This window comes from Peromyscus maniculatus, chromosome 8, assembly GCF_049852395.1.
Source record: "Peromyscus maniculatus bairdii isolate BWxNUB_F1_BW_parent chromosome 8, HU_Pman_BW_mat_3.1, whole genome shotgun sequence".
Taxonomy (NCBI): Eukaryota; Metazoa; Chordata; class Mammalia; order Rodentia; family Cricetidae; genus Peromyscus; species Peromyscus maniculatus.
The window spans coordinates 12,337,079-12,356,678 of NC_134859.1; the positions used below are offsets into that span (position 1 = coordinate 12,337,079).

General features: G+C 42.9%; 1 protein-coding gene and 1 long non-coding RNA gene across 3 annotated transcripts; one reads left to right on the forward strand and one right to left on the reverse strand.

The window, feature by feature from the left end:
- Positions 1–975: 975 nt before the first annotated feature.
- LOC102922566 (prostatic spermine-binding protein-like) lies at positions 976–5,050 on the forward strand. Of its 2 annotated transcripts, none has more exons than XM_042283415.2 (4): positions 976–1,135; positions 1,910–2,035; positions 2,145–2,250; positions 4,450–5,050. In XM_042283415.2, the coding sequence occupies exons 2-4, from the start codon at positions 1,981–1,983 to the stop codon at positions 4,862–4,864; spliced, it is 576 nt and encodes a 191-aa protein (XP_042139349.2). In that variant the 5' UTR covers positions 976–1,135; positions 1,910–1,980; the 3' UTR covers positions 4,865–5,050. The 2 variants fall into 2 exon arrangements, with proteins under 2 accessions (XP_042139349.2, XP_076434093.1); XM_076577978.1 differs by having other exon boundaries at positions 986–1,251.
- A 4,042-nt stretch (positions 5,051–9,092) lies between these two features.
- LOC143274533 (uncharacterized) lies at positions 9,093–19,208 on the reverse strand. The gene is made up of 2 exons (XR_013053170.1): positions 16,174–19,208; positions 9,093–9,368 (listed from the first exon to the last, which is right to left on the reverse strand). It is a non-coding gene; the product is annotated as an uncharacterized LOC143274533 (long non-coding RNA).
- Positions 19,209–19,600: the final 392 nt, after the last annotated feature.

Sequence of the window (19,600 nt, forward strand, 5' to 3'; positions counted from 1 at the left end):
TAATCTTATTTTAAAATTATCTACTGATGATTTAGAACTTTTAAGGTATATTTTAGCAAGAGATAATGATCCAAATTGGCCTAGAAATTAACTAAAAAAAAAAAACAAATACAGGTTCTTTCACAGGTTGAAAATGCTATTCACTATCAAAAAATACATTACATTGATTGTGATCAGCCTTGACAAACATATGTCCTACCCACTAGACTTACTCATATAGCATTTTTATGACAAAATGGTCCTCTTTTATGATTACATCTTCCTCTTTTACCAGTTAAAATATTAAATTCATATTAAGAACCTGTAACATGTCTAATACAAAAGAGTCAAATTAGATCTAAAAGATATTTTGGCAATGAGCCTGAGATTATTAATATGCCATTTACTCAACAACAAATTGATTGGCTATTTCAAAATAATGATTCTTGAACAATTGCTTTTGCTCAAGTTTTAGGTCAAATTGATAATCATTTTCCTGCTGGTAAATTATTACACTTTGCACAGATACGTTCTTTAATTTTCCCTAAAATAATAATACCAATTCCAATAAAAGATACTGCTTTGATTTTTACTAATGGCTCATCTAATGGAAAATCAGCCTATGTAATCAATAAAAAAGGATATATAATCTAGAGTACTACTGCTTGAACTCAAATATTAAAAAAGGAGGAATTGTGGGATCCCACAGTGACTCAGTTTCCCTGTTTGAATCTGAAGTCTATTCTGAGTCAATAGAGTTCAGGCTTGCTTGGTCCAGGTATGTGAGAATGTCCTGACTAGCCCATGGGAAGGAACACACTGTCTACCTATACACAAGCTGCTGTGCTGGCCTCAGGCTGCTGACATTCAGCTGGGAGGTACATCAAGATAGAAAGTGAAACAGCCTGTTCCTTGACCCAAGGACAGGGTAGATAATGGTGAAAAGACTGTGCTATGCATTGTTCTACTTCCGCCCATCAAGTTTGTATATAAGCTGCCTGTGAAATAAACTCAGGCACTGTCCAGCATTGACTGGCCATCCTTTCGACTCTATTCTGTTTTCTTCATTGTCTCCACAATCCGCCGGCCTCCACACAGCTACCTGGTCAACTTGTCGGCTGGCTCTGACACTGATCCAGGCAAAGGACCTCTGGAGGTGAGGAACTGGCTCTGAGATCTCTCTTAATGCCTTCCCTTATGTCTCCCTTTCTTCAGAGACACAAGGCAATCAGAGGTTAAGAGCAGGGTGGAAATCCAGGACATCATCATGGGGTGAGTAGGGTTAAGGCTCCTGGGCTTCCTTAGCATGCCCTGGCTGTGCCCACGTCCTGTGGCTTATCTACTTAGAAGATTCACTGATCTTCCTTACCCATGTCTCTTGCTCTTCACTTTGGTCTGAACGAACCCACTCAGGGATAGAATGACCAGGCTTGGGAATGGTTGAAACTATCATCTTGAAGGAAAATTTGCCAAGGGCATAACTGTGGAGGTCTCACAGGTACTATAGTTAAGTGGTGTCAGGGTATAAAGGAACCACCCAAGGAGCTCAGACCACAAAGCACAGGTAAGGAAGGAGCAGCAGTCCAGCCTGGTGCATCAGGAGAGGCCAGAGGGGAAACAGAGGATGGGCTGAGCCAGATAGAGACTGAACCATGAGGGAGAGATAGAGGGGTTTGCAATATGGGGTTTCTCCAGGAGTAGCTTTAGACTTTGGGGAGCCCAGTGTGATATGACATCATGGGATCTCTTGCTAAGAGCTGAGTTGGAATGGAAGCACTGTGACATTGGGGGGTTGCAGTGTGGGCATGTGGGTGAAACCCTCTCAGGACCCTTCTGAAGTCTTCAGAGACTGTGGAAAAAGAGGGTTCTCAAATGTTCCCTTGTCTCAATCTGGGGTGTTGTAATCCCAAATCGGGTGTCTTTTCCTCAGAGCCGTTTTGAAGTCTTGTCATCTCCCTGTGGTTCTAAGCACCAGACTTGTACCCCAAACCCTCAGGAGCCATGCTGCTGTTGCTGACCTTGGCTCTCCTTGCTGGTGCCACCTGCAGAGCCCAGAGTGAGTACCTGAGCCTCCTTTGTGGCCTTCACCTCCTGTGTCCTGTCCTAGGCATAAGGGGCTCTAGTGTGAGAGTGGCCCTGAGTGTTTTCTGCCTCACTTTCCCCAGATATACTGGGCAATAAAGCCGGCAAATATTTCTACATTCATGGTGAAGAGAAGGGGGAAATCAAGGCCATCCGGATCTTCTATACAGTGGCCAGAGAACTCAAGGGGTGAGTAGAGTTCTGTCTCCTTGGCTTCCTGTAGTACTCCCCAGCTGTGCCTGCTCCTGTGGCTTGTCTAGAACCCTCACCTGAGCTAGCCCACTCAGAGCTGGAATGCCCAGGATCGGGTAGGACTAGACAATCCTCAGGGAGGCAGGTGGAGAGGTACCTCCAACTTTGTGATTCAGAAAGGATCATAGAGGCTGAAGGGTCCCTCCTCCACATAGTTCTGGTGGTCCTAGTGCTCCTTGGCAGTCACAGGAACTGCTTACATGGTCTGAGAAACGTCCCTGCCTTCACAGGACATGAAATGATGTGGGGTTCACTCTCTTATTCTGGACATTTGCTCTGCTCTAAAAGGCCAGCCATTCCCTAGGGACAGGCCAGAGCTTGACTGTCCTCACCAGCTTCTTCCTCATGAGGTCTGCTGTACTCCTAGAGTGCCTCAAACGCCTTGTGCTACTGTTGCAAAGCTTGTTAAATGCAAGCACAGTGCCCAAGGTTAATAGAATTTCAGATGTATAGATGGAAGTTTCTCGGGTCTGCCCAAGATATGCAGGAGCCAGTGTTATAATAATCATTCAGAGTCTTAACATTAATTACAAACAGTTTGGTCTATAATTCAGGCTTATTGCTAGCTGGTTATTACATCTTAAATCAATCTGTTTTATTCATCTGTGTATTGACATGAGTCTTATGTCTTTACTGTGTTCTGGTACATCTTGCTCTCTTGGCGGCCTGGAGCATCTCCCCTCAGTCTGTCTTTCTTCCTCCTGTATCTCTGCTTGCATTTCCTGCCTGGCTATAACCTGTCTTACCACAGACCAAAGCAGTCTCTTTATTAACCAATGGTAGCAACACATATTCACAGCATACGGAAAGACATCCTATAGCACAGATGATCAATGGATGTTCTTTTACTGTGTGTTCTGTGTAATATTGAGGTCATCTAAATCCTTTAAACATTCGAAGTTGGGAGACAGGGAGAAGGCTAAGCAGAAAAAAATGTTTGCTGTTCAAGTACGAGGCCTGAAGTTTGGGTCCCCAGGACCTGTGTGAAAGCTGAGAACTGCAGCACAAGTCTGTAAACCTCAAGCTGTGGGAGCAGAGACAGGGAGATCCTGCTGACTTGGCTGGCCAGAGTCTTACCCAAAATGCAATTCCAGGGTCACTTGGAGACTCTGCCTAGGAAAATAAGGTGGCATACCTGGAAAAATGGCAGAGAAAGTAAGAAAGAACATTTGCTCTGCAAACACGAAGACCTGAGTTGCATCACCAGAACCCGTGTAAAAGGAAGGAGTAGACTGGCAAGATGGAGGGGACTGTGAGTTAAGCACTGGGGCAGCAACAGGAACATCTCAGGAGCTCTTGGGCATCCAGTCTAGCTGCAACACTGAACTTGCGTTCAGTGAGAGAGCTTGTCTCCAAGCAATAAGGCAGATAGCCAGAGAGAAAGATAGTCAGTTCCCTGCTAAGCCACTGCATGCTCAAAACATGCCTCATAGACAGACAGACAGACAGACAGACACACACACACACACACACACACACACTGTCACATGCAAAAAATAAATAATAAATCAATGTCAAAAATGAGGAAATGAACCATACAACACAAAATGTACTTGCACTGGAAATTACTCATGGTCATCTGAAATTTTTGTGAATTGGATATCCTTCCTGCGTTATATCTGGAATCTGATTTGGTATGCCTTTTATATTGCAAGAGAAGGCAGTTGGCATTAGCAATAGTGTAGAAGACTTCTTTGCTCTGTAGAACATCTCCAAGGGCTCTCCTGTTCCCTCCTGACAACACTAGGAGAAATGACAGTTTCTCCCTGGTCTCTGCCTGTAAGGTCTGCTGACCTGAGCAGAGGGGTGTCATTGTGGATGCTGCCTCATTTGGGTCAGACAGAGGAGGCTCCAGATGGGAAACTGTGACTTGGGCAGACCTGCAAAGGATTCAGGCTCAGAATGTCCTGCAGTGGTAGATCTAGCCACCCAGGCACAGATGCATGACCTGAGCCAGACCCTATGTGGACCAGTGAGAAGGGATGTGTCTGGAAGAGGCAGAAGGAGGAAGGACTCAGGCTGCCATATCAGAGCTGGGCACCTCTGGAGACAACTGTGAACCAGGAACCAGGACAGGGCACAGTTATGAGTAAGAACAGGAATTCCTGAGGTTGCACTGACTTGATTTCTCTCCAGCATCCAGCTGAAGTTTCAAAATCACTGGAGTGATGTATATGGAGGCCATTCAACAAGTTATGAAGATTTTCTTCTGAAGGATGGCGAGCATATCATAAAGGTGCATGGCAATGTGGGAATGTGCCTGTCCTCTCTGACCTTCACTACCAATAAGGGGACCCAGTTTTCCTTTGGTATAAAAAAGGGCCGTCCAATTGAAGAGAGTGGAGGTCCAGACCAGCGTCTCCAGACTGTCAGTGGCATGCACTCAGTTGTCTGCCTAAGCGGGATAGGCTTGAAATGGACTAATAACCCAGAGAAGCCTCAAAGAGAACCAATACCTGACCCTGACAATGACAAAGACTGGCAAGGTAAAACAGTTAAAGACAAAGGCAAACGAGAAAAACAGAGATATAATGATGATGATGATGAATAGCAGAAGGAAGATGAGTAAGATTAGTAGTGAGCTCAGATCTCAGTCCTGCATCTCCATGTTTTATGACTTCCTCTCAGCCAAACTCACCCACCTGGAGGGACGAGTGTACCTGGTAACCCTGCGCTGGAGGGCGCAAAGACCCAAAGATCCTGTATCTCTGTGTCCAATAAACTCCGTGCATCCATATGAGCCTGAGTAGTCCTTGTCACCAAATGGGATGGGGTTGAGTTCCCCCAGAGCTTCCTGTACCTCCCCACTTTTTGGACCTGCACCTGAGCACTGAGTCAGGGTTCACACAGAAAACCCTAGGTCAACTCAGCAGGCCTGAGGGCCCCAGAATGAGGTCAGCATCCAGCCACTGCCTGTCTCAAAGCACCTCGGGGCCTGCAGAAAGAGCTCAATGTGTGTTGACCAAGCTGGCGGGGCCTGGCTTTGCAGTGGTCCCCTGTAACTGTATTTGAGCAGGTGCCATTGTCTCCTGTTCCTCTCCAGACCTCCCGATCTCCAGCCACCTCTTCCCTTCCCTTCTCTTGTCCTGGGCACTATCCTCCCTCACAAAGCTAGGCTGCCTGAAATGCATCTACTAAGCAGTTGGGGATTAAATCTAGGGCCTCATGGATGCTTGGCAAGTACTATAGCACTGAGCCATATTCTTAGCTTGCACTTATTATTTAGTATTCATGAATGAATGAATGAATGTCACTTATATATATGCAGGCAAAACACTCAGACATCTAAGCTAATAAAAACTTTAAAAAATTTAAAGAAACTTGACCTGCCTGGACTGAGTCTATCAGGTCGATCCCGGTCCTCGGGGGAGACCTTGATCTGGAGGAGGTGGGAACGGGGGGGGGGGGGGTGGGCTGGGGGGAGGGGGAGGGGGGCCAGAGGGGGAGAACAGGAGAATCTGTGGCTATTATGTGGAACTGAATGGTCTTGTAAAATAAAAAAAAAGGAAACAAAAAAAAAAAGAAAAAAAATTTAAAGAAACTCTTTGTCTTAATTAAGGTTTGTATTGCTGTAAAGAGACATCTTAACCACAATAACTCTTATAAAGGAAAATACTTCATTGTGGCTGTCTAACAGTTTCAGAAGTTTAGTCCATTATTGTCATGGCAGGAACCATGGCAACATCAGGCAAAATGGTGCTAGAGTTCTACATCTGGATGGGTGGGCAGCAGGAAGAGAGAGAGACACTGGGCCTGGCTTCAGCTTCTAAAACTCCAAAGCCCACCCACAGTGACCTACTTCCTCCAACAAGGCCACACCTTGAGGGCCATTTTCATTCAAACCACTACATTCTTATTTTGTTATGACTCAATTTCCCCAAGTGGTTAAAGTCTGATATAGTGAACAAAAAATATGGCCAGGTGTTGTGGCACACACCTTAATCCTTGAATGTGTTTGTCCAGAGAGTGAACAGTACACACTGTTAGCCATTCTTATGAAAAAATCTATTGGGAAAACTATGAAGGCACACATGATTTTCATAACAGAATACAGCTGATCTATAACAATCCAAATAACACCAGAAACTCCTTGGAATTTGGCTTCCTCTGGAGGAAATCCTTGATCCCTCCAGGTAGTGACTTTGTCATAACCAGCTGAGTTCTTATGATATATTCCTGCGACCCATATCACTCCCCAGCAGTTGTGAAGATGAGGTACAAGGACTCTAGGTTTAATACCAGCATGGGATACATAGAATGACCCTTTCTCATGAAATTGATAGTTATAGATAAAACACAGTGATATGTCTTGATTTCAACCCTCAATACCACAAAAGAGGTAGGGGAAGTATAACCATGTTGTCAGTTCTGAATTGTGTGTGTAGGCTATGTATACATGTCTGTTTGTCCGTGTTGTGGTGTTGGTGATATTCCCTGATCATTCTCCTTGTGTGTGTGTGTATGTGTTTGTTGATGCGATGATGTGTTTGTTGTTGTGGTGGTGTTGGTGTTGGTTTTGTTGATGACTGTGTGTGTGTGTGTGTGTGTGTGTGTGTGTGTGTGTGTATATATATATATATATGTGTGTGTGTGTGTGTGTGTGTGTGTGTGTGTGTATCTCTGACTGTCTGTGATGCATGTTTTTGATCCTGCAGAGGGTAGAGCAGGGAACTGACTATCTTTCTCTCTGGCTAGCTGCCTTATTGCTTGGAGACAAGTTCTCTTACTGAATGCAAGTTCAGTGTTGCAGCTAGACTGGCTGCCCAAGAGCTCCTGAGATGTTACTGTTGCTGCCCCAGTGTTTTAACTCACGGTCCCCTCCATGTTGCCAGGCTACTCCTTCCTTTTACGCGAATCCTGGGGATGGTCTGCAAATGTTCTTCCTTACTTCTCTGTTATATTCCCGGGTATGCCACCTTATTTTCCTAGGCAGAGTCTCCAAGTGACCCTGGAGTTGCATTTGTGGTAAGCCTGGCCAGCCAGAGCAAGCAAGCCTGAACTCTATTGAATCAGAATTGACTTCAGATTCAAACTGGGAAACTAAGTCAGTTGTGGGCCCCAGCCATTCCTCCTTTTTTATTTATGTTAAGACTCCAATGAGTATCCCAGATGACTGTGCCTGTCTTAGGTGTTTCCTTAGCAGACTCCAATTTTGCCCATCATGGGAGCATGAATTCCATCATTCATGTCCTGTCTTAGGTTGAAAGGAGGCAAAGAAAGCTTACCTGTCTTTGGTTGTCATCCTCTGGTATCATAAGTCAAGGGAGTATGTGGAGTTTTACTCCATGAAGTTCTGAGCCCAATTTTCATAGCAAGTTTGTAATCAGCTTGAAAACCATAGAAAATCAGATTAATTCTATTAAGACATATATCCCAATAATTAAAATGTATTTTGACAGTGAAGTAAATGGTGAGCCTGATGTAATCACCTTTTTACAAAATGTTCCAACATTTTTTCAGCTGTTTTAGCCATATCAAAATCTAATTTAGCCTTTTTTTATTTTTATAATCACTTGATGTAATTTAGCCAAATCTAAAGATTCATTGCAATCATGCCAAATTCCTTTAATATGTGCATTAACTCTTTCCCATTCAACAACATTTCATTATATATTGAAGATGTAATATAATTCCATTCATTATTAGCATAACATTTAAATGTATTCTAGTTTTAGGCTTTGGAGCTCATCTCCCTAAAATTGTGCCATCTCATATAAGGCATTCAATTTATGTTCCATTTTTATATCTTTATCTTTTTGTGTTTTTAATGTCATAGAAACATTCTTATATAACTCATTAACAAATCCCACTGTCTGATTGGACTGAGAGAAAGCCATCATAGTAGTAGCAAGTAAGGTAACAACGGCTGCAATTTCTGCTAAAACTAATCCAACAACATGCTGTTATCTATCTAAAGCTTTTTTAATCATTTGTAACCATTTTCAACAAATCATGGATCATTTATATATATATAGTCTTTACTATAAAAGAAGGTTGGTTTAACATTATTATATGAGTATGATTGTCTATTTGAGAAATATAATTATTCAAAATGCAATTAAAACATGATATAGTAAATATAGAACTATTTATAAAAATATTTACCTCTCCAACTAAAAGGACACAGGTAATATGATATAAGCGAAGATATTCTCAATCAAAGGACAAACAGGTTTTTTTTTTAATCTTTTTTTGGTTTTTCGATATATGGTTTCTGTATAGTTTTGTTACCTGTCCTGGATCTCGCTCTGTAGACCAGGCTGGCCTCAAACTCAGAGAGATCCAGATGGCTCCGCCTCCCTAGTGCTAGGACTAAAGGCGTGCGCCACTGCTGCCTGGTGACCAATAGATTTTGATGAACTGGAATGTCCTGTCATTGTCCTCATGGCAGGAGCAAGTTTCCAACATAACCTTGTGAAAACCCTGTACTGGAATACCAAATTCCAGTTGATAGTCCCAAGATTCAGCTGTAGACATAGAATAAGAGTCATTATAATCATATTGATTTCCAGATCAGTCAAGAATATATTGTTGTGTCCCTGTGATGTTGTATTTTAAAGGAACAATGCAAGTACATCACCTCCATAACAAAGTTCTGTTAGACTCTCATAATTCTTTTGTTCATAGAGGCAATCATTGAGGGGGTGAAATATTACTTCCCCAATTACTTTGAGGAAACAATAACTTTGTATAACCAGTACAAAGTTTATCTTGCCCCATTATTTGTTTTGAAAACTTTCTAAGACATCCATCTAAAGTAATATTTCTTTTGCAAAACATAAATGAATTCTTTTATCATATCCAAAACAACAAAAATTTTGAGCAATAAGGAATTCTTGAATGGCAAGTTGATCTAATTGTGGGGTATCATTGACTGCGACCACAGTCTCCCTTCCTTCCCAAATCACAGGATGTAACACAGGAGGATCACAAATATAGGGCCAATAGGTCTCACTTGGTGCCTCTGGATGACCATCAGCAACATTAGGACCAGCATTTCTCTGTTCCATATATCATATTAAACGCTCAGGCAGCCAAGGAGCTTCATTTTCCTCCTGTGAAAACACATAAACATGCTCTCATCCCCATATTAAAACAGAGTTGGAACCCTTCATTGATTAAGATTAGAAAAACTGCTACTAATCTCAAATGTTTCGCTTGATACAGGTTTTTTATATATTTATGCAAATGTAAGTTTTTATTATGATATATGCATATATATCCATATGTTTCTATTCTTGTTTGAAATGTTATACTTATACAATGTTCTAAACTGTTGGAAAGAAACCACAAGAAAAAGGACTTTGATGAAAATTTGTATGTTTTCAAAAAAAAAAAAAGAGAAGTCAAAAGACTAAAATTTAAAAAAATAATTGTTTATGTCTGGCTTATGCAAAAGAACATAGAAAAATGCCTAGCCTAAAGGTTCATGAAAATACAGAAGGCCAAAGAGATATAAAACTATACTAAATTCAAAGAAGAACTCGGAGATATGTTGCAGATTTAACCATATCAGGTTAATTCTGGTTGGTATTTAATTTTAAAAAAATAGCTAAAGATTCTGCCTCTTCAATATTTAGAATATATATTATATCCCAAAAAAGTAAAGCTTCAAAACTTAAAGATAAAAAGATAAGTTGAGGCCAAGCGGCGGTTGCGCATGCCTCTAATCCCAGCATTCTGGAGGCAGAGGCAGGCGGATCTTTTTGAGTTCGAGGCCAGAATGGCCTACAGAGCAAGATCAAGGAAAGGCACAAAGCTACACAGAGAAACCCTGTCTTGAAAAACTGAAGAAAAAATAGGTTGAAAACTTTAAATAATTTTCAGAAGTTATTAGCGGATATTCAATGATTGCAATCTTATTTAAAATTATCTACTGATGATTTAGAACCTTTGAGTCATATTTTAACAAGAGATAATGATCCTAATTCGCCTAGACAATTAATTAAAAAGAACAGGGCGGGGCAGTGGTGGCACACACCTTTACTCCCAGCACTCAGGAGACAGAGCCAGGCAGATTCCTATGAGTTCGAGGTCAGCCTGGGCTACTAAGTGAGTTCCAGGAAAAGGCACAAAGCTACACAGGGAAATCCTGTCTCAAAAAACCACACACAAAAAAGCCAGGTTCATTCACAGGTTGAAAATGCTATTCAGTGTCAACCAATACATTTCATTGATTAGGATCAACCTTGACAAACACATATCCTGCCCACTAGACTTACTCCTACAGCAATATTATGACAAAACAATCCTCCTTTATGGTTACATCTTTTATTTCACCAGTTAAAATATTAAATTTATATTAACAACCTATAACATGTCTAATACAAAAGAGTCAAATTAAATCTAAAAAATATTTTGGCAAAGAACCTGAGATTATTAATATGCCATTCACTCAACAACAAATTGATTGGCTATTTCAAAATAATGACTCTTGAGCAATTGCTTTTGCTCAAGTTTTAGGTCAAATTGATAATTATTTTCCTGCTTGTAAATTATGCAACTTTGCACAGATACATTCTTTAATTTTTCCTAATTTATAATAATAAAAATTCCCCAACAGCAAACATAAAATTAAATGGAGAGAAACTCAAAGCGATACCACTAAATTCAGGAATAAGACAAGGCTGTCCACTCTCCCCATATTTCTTCAATATAGTACTAGAAGTTCTAGCTAGAGCAATAAGTCAACAAAAGGAGATCAAAGGGATACAAATTGGCAAAGAAGAAGTCAAACTTTCACTATTTGCAGATGATATGATAGTATACATAAGTGACCCCCAAAACTCTACCAGGGAACTCCTACAGCTGATAAACTCCTTCAGTAAAGTGGCAGGATACAAGATCAACTCAAAAAAATCAGTAGCCGTCTTATACACAAATGATAAACGGGCTCTGAGAAAGAAGTCAGAGAAACATCACCCTTTACAATAGCCACAAATAATATAAAATACCTTGGGATAACACTAACTAAACAAGTAAAGACCTTTTTGATAAGAACTTTAAATCTCTAAAGAAAAAAATTGAAGTAGATATCAGAAAATGGAAGGATCTCCCATGCTCATGTATAGGTAGGATTAACATAGTAAAAATGGCCATCTTACCAAAAGCAATCTACAGATTCAATGCAATCCCCATCAAAATCCCAACACAATTCTTCACAGACTTGGAAAGAAAAAAACTCAACTTCATATGGAAAAACAAAAGACCCAGGATAACTAAAAGAATCCGATTCAATAAAGCAACCCTTGGAGGCATCACCATCCCTGACCTCAAACTCTACTATAGAGCTATTGTAATAAAAACAGCTTGGTACTGGTATATAATCCGACATATGGACCAATGGAATCGAATTGAAGACCCTGACATTAATCCATGCACTTATGAACACCTGGTTTTTGACAAAAGAGCCAAAACTATACAGTGGAAAAATGAAAGTATCTTCAGCAAATGGTGCTGGCATAACTGGATGTCAATATGTAAAAGATTACAAATAGATCCATATCTGTCACCATGCACAAAACTCAAGTCCAAGTGGATCAAAGACCTGAACATAAATCCAGTTACATTAAACTTAATAGAAAAGAAAGTAGGGAGCACTCTTGAACACTTTGGCACCAGAGACCATTTCCTAAATAAAACACCAACAGCACAGACCCTGAGCACAACAATTAATAAATAGGACCTCTCAAAATTGAGAAGCTTTTGCAGGACAAAAGACACAGTCAATAAGACAAAAAGATAGCCAACAGAATGGGAAAAGATCTTCACCAACCCCACATCTGACAGAGGATTGATCTCCACAGTATATGAAGAACTCAAGAAACTAGACATCAAAATACTGAACAGTCCAATTAAAAAATGGGCTAAAGAGCTAAACAGAGAATTCACAAAACAAGAATCACAAATGGCTGAAAGACATTTAAAGAAATGCTCAACATCCTTAATCATCAGAGAAATGCAAATCAAAATGACTCTGAGATACCACCTTACACCTGTCAGAATGACTACGATCAAAAACACCAATGACAGTCAATGTTGGAGAGGATGTGGAGCAAAGGGAACACTCCTCCACTTTTGGTGGGAATGTAAACTTGTACAACCACTGTGGTAATCAGTATGGTGGTTTCTCAGAAAATTAGGAATCCAACTACCTCACGACCCAGTCATCCCACTCTTGGGCATATTCCCAAGGAATGCTGATTCATACCATAAAGATACATGCTCAGCTATGTTCATAGCAGCACTATTTGTAATAGCCAGAACCTGGAAACAACCTAGATGCCCATCAACGGAAGAATGGATGAAAAAAATGTGGTACATATACACAATGGGGTACTACTCAGCAGAGAAAAACAATGAAAGTATGAAATATGCAGGCAAATGGATGGAACTAGAAAAAAATCTTCCTGATTGAGGTCCAAACCCAGAAAGACAGTCATGGTATGTACTCACTCATAAGTGGATTCTAGATATAAAATAAAGAACAATCAGACCACAACCCATAGAACCATGGAGACTATATATATAGCATGGAGGTGCATAGGATGACTGTGGCTTATAATAAATTTCAGTTTTACTCAATTATTGAAAAAAAAATTGCCAAATGAATGGAAACACATGAACTATGAACCAAAGGCTGAAGGGCCCCCAGCTGGATCAGGCCCTCTTAACAGGTGAGATAATTGATTGGCTTGATCAGTTTGGGAAGCAACTAGGCAGTGGAACCAAGTCCTGTGCTCATTGCATGAATTGGCTGTTTGAAACCTGGAGCTTATGCAGAGACACTTGGCTCAGTCTGGGAGGAAGGGACTGGACTTGCCTGGAGTGAGTCTACAGGTTGATCGCAGTCCTCAGGGGAGGATTTGCCCTGGAGGAGGTTGGAATGGGGGTAGGCTGGGGATAATGGGAGGGCGTGGGAGGGGGGAGAATAGGGGAACCCATGGATGATATGTAGAACTGAATGGTATTGTAAAATAAAATAAAATGAAATAAAAAAAATTTTAAAATTCCATTAAAAGATACTGCTTTGATTTTTACTAATGGCTCATCTAATGGAAAACCAGTCTATGTAATCAATAAAAAAGGATATATAATCAAGAGGACTACCTCTTCAACTCAAATATTAAAAAAGGATGAATTGTGGGATCCCACAGTGACTCAGTTTCCCAGGTTGAATCCGAAGTCTATTCTGAGTCAATAGTGTTCAGGCTTGCTTGCTCCAGGGCTGTGAGAAAGTCCTGATTAGCCCATGGGAAGCCCCGCTAGACACAGGCTGCTTCTGGCTTCAGGCTGCTGACATCCAGCTGGGAGGTACATCAAGATAGAAAATGAAATGGCCTGCTCCTTGACCCAAGGACAGGACAGACAATGGTTGAATGCCTGTGCTATGCATTGTTCTACTTCCACCCATCAAGTTTGTATATCAGCTGCCTGTGAAATAAACTCAGGCACTGTCCGGCATTGACTGGCCCTCCTTTCCACTCCTGTTCTAACTTTTTCATTGTCTCCACAATCCGCAGGCCTCCACACAGCTACCTGGTCAACTTGTCCTCTGGAAGTGAGAAACTGGCTCTGAGCTCTCTCTTAATGCCTTTCCCTTTGTCTCCCTTTCTTCAGAGACACAAGGCAATCAGAGGTTATGAGCCGGGTGGAAATCCAGGACATCATCAGGGATGAGAAGGGTTAAGGCTCCTGGGCTTCCTTAGCATGCCCTGGCTGTGCCCACCTCCTGTGGCTTATCTACTTAGCAGATTCACTGATCTTCCTCACCCATGTCTCTTTGCTCTTCACTTTGGTCTGAGCTAACCCACTCAGGGTTGGAATGCCCGGGCTTGGGAAGGGCTGCAACCCCTCATCAGTTAGGCACATGGGCAGGGACTTCGGGATCAGAAGTGATCATGGAAGCTGGAAGGTCTCTCTTCCAGTTAAGTCTGGTGGCCTTAGGGCTTCTTGGTAGTGACAGAAACTGCTCATGTGAGCTGAGAGCTTTGCAGACCCCAGGCATGCAGACCCCTTCTCTGGACCTTTGCTCTGCTCCAGGAGGCCAACCAGTCTCTTGGGACAGGCCAGATTTTGACTGTCCTCATCAGTGTCCACCTCTAGGGCTCTGCCTTTCTCCCACAGCACCCTAAGAATCTTGGGATTTGGAGTTACTATTGCCAAGTTTGGCAAATACAGGCAAAGTCCCCCAGGGTAATCAAATTGCAGACAAACAATGAACACTCTTGAAAGATATCTTGGCATGTACAGTGTTTAGCATATGCTTATTCTTTAAAATCTGAATATTGGGGTACTGAGGAGATAGTTCAGTGAGTAAACATGCTTGTTGGGCAGTATAAGGCCCTAGTTTGGATTCCCATCACCCACAGAATTCTAGCCCAAAATACAAAGCTTCAGGTTCAGTGACCCTGCCTCAAAGAACAAGGTTGGGGAGCTGGTGAGAAGGCCCCACAAGTAAGAGCACTTCCTCCACAAACCCGAGGACGTGAGTTGGGACACCCAGCACTCAGGTTAAAAAAATTCCTGAATGGCTATGAGTGTCTATACAATCAGCATGGGACATGGTAGGAAGAGACAGACAGATATCAAGAGCGCTTTGCCCAGCCAGCCAGCCCAGGGGAACAACTGGAAGGCCAGTGAGAGACATGTCACCAGGCACTAAGGTAGAAGGAGATAAAAGAACAAACTCTTTGTCCTGCTCTGACCTCTGCATAGTGACATGCATATGAAGCATTCATGTACTCCCACACATGCTTGAAGACATGCAATCATACACACACTTCAGTAATGACAACAGAAGCATATTTTAATTTTGTGCTATGTCTACAGGTCTCACTATGTAACCCAGGCCAGCCTACAGCCTGGATTATTCCATCTCAGCCTCACAACTGCTGGAGATTACAGGCAGGCAACACCACACTCGGCTATAGTTATACTTTAAAAAGGAAATGTTCAGAGCCTGGTTTGTGGTGTAGTCCTGTAATCCCAGGAGGTTGGCACAGGAGGATCACAAATCCAGACCAATCTGGCTACAGAGTCACTTCAAGGTCAACTTGGACACCTTAGTGGAACTCTTGTCTCAAAATATAAAGTAAAAAGTGGGTTGAGGTTGGCATGGAGGCTCATGCCCATAATGTCAGCTCTCAGGAGACTGAGGCAGGAAGGTTTCCTCCATGAAGAAGTTCAAGGCCAATCTGTTTAACCTCAATCTGTGAGATCCTGTTTAAAAAAGAAACAGAAAGACATAGGTAGTTAAGTTGATAGATAGATAGATAGATAGATAGATAGATAGATAGATAGATAGATAGATGGACAGACATACAGATAGATAGATAGTAAGATAGATAGATAGATAGATAGATAGATAGATAGATAGATAGATAGATAGATAGATAGATAGATAGATAGATAGATAGACAAAAAGACAGACAGATAGATAGATAGATAGATAGATAGATAGATAGATAGATAGATAGATAGATAGATAGATAGATAGACAAAAAGACAGATAGACAGACAAATAGCATGTGTCAGGCTCTATTCAACTCTCAGAACTTCAACACATGTAGCTGATGGCCTGGGATGGCTCTGCAGGTAAGGGTCTTGCTGCCAGGCTTGGCAGTCTGAGGTTGGTCCCTGAGCTTACCCAAGGGAAAGAGAGAACTGACTTAACAAACTGTTCTCTGACCTCTGCAAGCATGCCATGGCACAAGGTACTCCCCATTCAATAAACAGAGTCCAACAAGTAAATAAATAGGTAAATGACAATACTTAAACAAAAACAGTATTCATTCCTTTCTACATTTCCTTGGAGGCTGGCGGATTTGGGATGCAACTTAGCATGTAAGAACAACAAACCTGGGGTTAAGAATAGTCTAGAAGACGTGGAGAGGGGACTTCTCCTCTTTGCTTAGTACAACAGCTGCCAGGGACCTCCGACTCCCACTGGACAACACCAGTAGAGTAGGTTCTGCCTTGCTGGTCACAGAGAACGCCCACTGAGGTCAAGGTCCATCTCTGGTCAATTTGCCTGAGCAGAGGGGTCTCAATGTGGCTGCTGCCTCCTCGGGGTGAAAGGGGAGGAGGCCCTAGATGGGAAACGGTGAGCTGGACAGACTCTGCAAAAGATTCAAGCAAGGATGAGTGCTAGGGTAGAGTTGGCCACATTGATACAACTGTCCACCTGGACCAGACATCCTGGGAACTAGAGGATGAGGCATGTGTCCCAGAGGAGTGGAGACAGAAAGAATCTGTGGGTCCCAAGGAGAGGCTGATACACCAGGTCTAAACCACTTGGTACCTCCTTTTCTTAGGCTATAAAATGGGCATTGTAGTGAGGGCAGGCTCAGGGCTGCCTGGAGGACTGAGGGCTATGTTGAGAACTCTGTCTGCTCAGTTGGTGGGAGCTGCTATGAGCAGTGTCTGGAAGGGACATGCATGACACAGGTGTTTTAAGTGAAAACTCTGAAAAGATCTCAGGTAACAAGCCATAAAAGGAAGGGAGGTGGGGCCTATGTGGCACATTCTGCCAGTACAGACCTGGACCCAATTTTCCATGGGAAGCCATGAGCAGGATGCATCTGATTTCTCCTCACACATGTTCAGGACTCTGCACATCTCATGTACTGGGGACAATCATATTTCTTGGCTGTAGAAACCTGCTTGGTCTGGATTTATAGAAATCAACAGTGTGAACACATTCTCCCTCTTTCAGTTCTGAAACCTATGTGTCCAGGTGGGATTTAACAGGATTGCAGAGGACAGCATGGACTGTGAGGTTCATTTGTTCAAAAGTAGAGATGAGGAACACAAATAGAGTCCCAGGATGTCCCGGAAATATATACATATTCTTGCAGTAAACCCTGCGAAGGGCGGGACTGTGGAGGTCCCACAGGTACTATAGTTAAGTGGTGTCAGGGTATAAAGGAACCACCCAAGGGGCTCAGACCACACAGCACAGGTAAGGCAGGAGGTGGAGCAGGAGATGCCAGAGGGGAAACAGAGGATGTGTTGAGCCAGATAGAGACTGAACCATGAGGGACAGATGGAGAGGTTTGCAATATGGGGTTTCTCCAGGAGTAGCTTTAGACTTTGGGGAGCCCAGTGTGATATGACATCATGGGATCTCGTGCTAAGAGCTGAGTTGGAATGGAAGCACCGTGACATTGGGGGCGTTGCAGTGTGGGCATGTGGGTGAAACCATCCCAGGACCCTTTTGAAGCCTTCAGAGACTGTGGAAAAAGAGGGTTCCCAAATGTTCCCTTGTCTCAATCTGGAGTGTTGTAATCCCAAATCTGGTGTCTTTTCCTCAGAGCCCTTTTGAAGTCTTGTGCCCCAAACCCTCAGGAGCCATGCTGCTGTTGCTGACCTTGGCTCTCCTTGTTGGTGCCATCTGCAGAGCCCAGAGTGAGTACCTGAGCCTCCTTTGTGGCCTTCACCTCCTGTGTCCTGTCCTAGGCACAAGGGGCTCTAGTGTGAGAGTGTCCCTGAGTGTTTTCTGCCTCACTTTCCCCAGATATACAGGGCAATAAAGGCGGCCGCTATTTCTATATTCATGGTGAAGGGAAGGGGAAATGAAGGCCTTCCGGATCTTCTATACAGGGGTCAGACACTCAAGGGGTGAGTAGAGTTCTGTCTCCTTGGCTTCCTGTCGTACTCCCCTCTGTGCCTGCTCCTGCGGCTTGTCTAGAACCCTCACCTGAGCTAACCCACTCAGAGCTGGAATGCCCAGGCTCAGGTAGGACTAGACAATCCTCAGGGAGGCAGGTGGAGAGGTACCTCCGACTTTGTGATTCAGAAAGGATCATAGAGGCTGAAGGGTCCCTCCTCCACATAGTTCTGGTGGTCCTAGTGCTCCTTGGCAGTCACAGGAACTGCTTACATGGTCTGAGAAACGTCCCCACCTTCACAGGACATGAAATGATGGGCGGTTCATTCTCTTATTCTGGACCTTTGCTCTGCTCTAGGAATGTTAGCCATTCCCTAGGGACAGGCCAGAGCTTGACTGTCCTCACCAGCTTCTTCCTCATGAGGTCTGCTGTGCACCTAGAGTGCCTCAAATGACTTGTGCTACTGTTGCAAAGCTTGTTAAATGCAAGCCCAGTCCCCAAGGTTAATAGAATTTCAGATGTATACATGGAAGTTTCTCAGTTCTGCCTGGTCATGCAGGAGCTGTTTTTATAATAATCATTCATAGGCTCAACATTAATTACGAAGTGTTTGGCTTATGGCTCAGGCTTATTGCTATCTAGTTATTACATCTTAAATCAACCCGTTTCTGTTCATCTATGTATCGCAATGAATCTCGTGTCTTTACTGTGTTCTGGTACATCTTGCTCCCTTGGCGGCTTGGAGCATCTCCCCTCACTTTCTTCTCCCTGTATCTCAGCTTGGATTTCCTGCTTGGCTATAACCTGTCTTACCACAGGCCAAAGCAGTCTCTTTATTAACCAATGGTAACAACACATATTCACAGCATACGGAAAGACATCCCACAGCACAGATGATCAATGGATGTTCTGTTACTGTGTCTCCTGTGTAATATTGAGGTCGTCTCCATCATTTAAACATTCAAAGTTGTTAGACAGGGAGAAGGCTGAGCAGAAAAAATGTTTGCTGTTCAAGTACGAGGCCTGAAGTTTGGGTCCCCAGGACCTGTGTGAAAGCTGAGACTGCAGCACAAGTCTGTAAACCTCAAGCTGTGGGAGCAGAGACAGGGAGATCCTGCTGACTTGGCTGGCCAGAGTCTTACCCAAAATGCAATTCCAGGGTCACTTGGAGACTCTGCCTAGGAAAATAAGGTGGCATACCTGGGAAAATGGCAGAGAAAGTAAGAAACAACATTTGCTCTGCAAACACGAAGACCTGAGTTGGATCCCCAGGATCCGTGTAAAAGGAAGGATAGCCTGGGAAGATGGAGGGGACTGTGAGGTAAGCACTGGGGCAGCAACAGGAACATGTCAGGAGCTCTTGGGCAGCCAGTCTAGCTGCAACACTGAACTTGCATTCAGTTAGAGAGTTAGTCTCAAAGCAATATGGCAGATAGCCAGAGAGAATGATAGTCAGTGCCTTGCTCTAGCATCACAGACAGAAAGAAAGACAGACAGACACACACACACACAAACCACCACCACCACCACCACCACACCACCCACATCTCCACACCACACATAACACTTCACCACACAAAGCTCCACACCACACATCACACACTACAACACACACACCACCACTATACACATAGCCAACACCTACCTTTGGCCTCCACATCACAGACAAACAGACA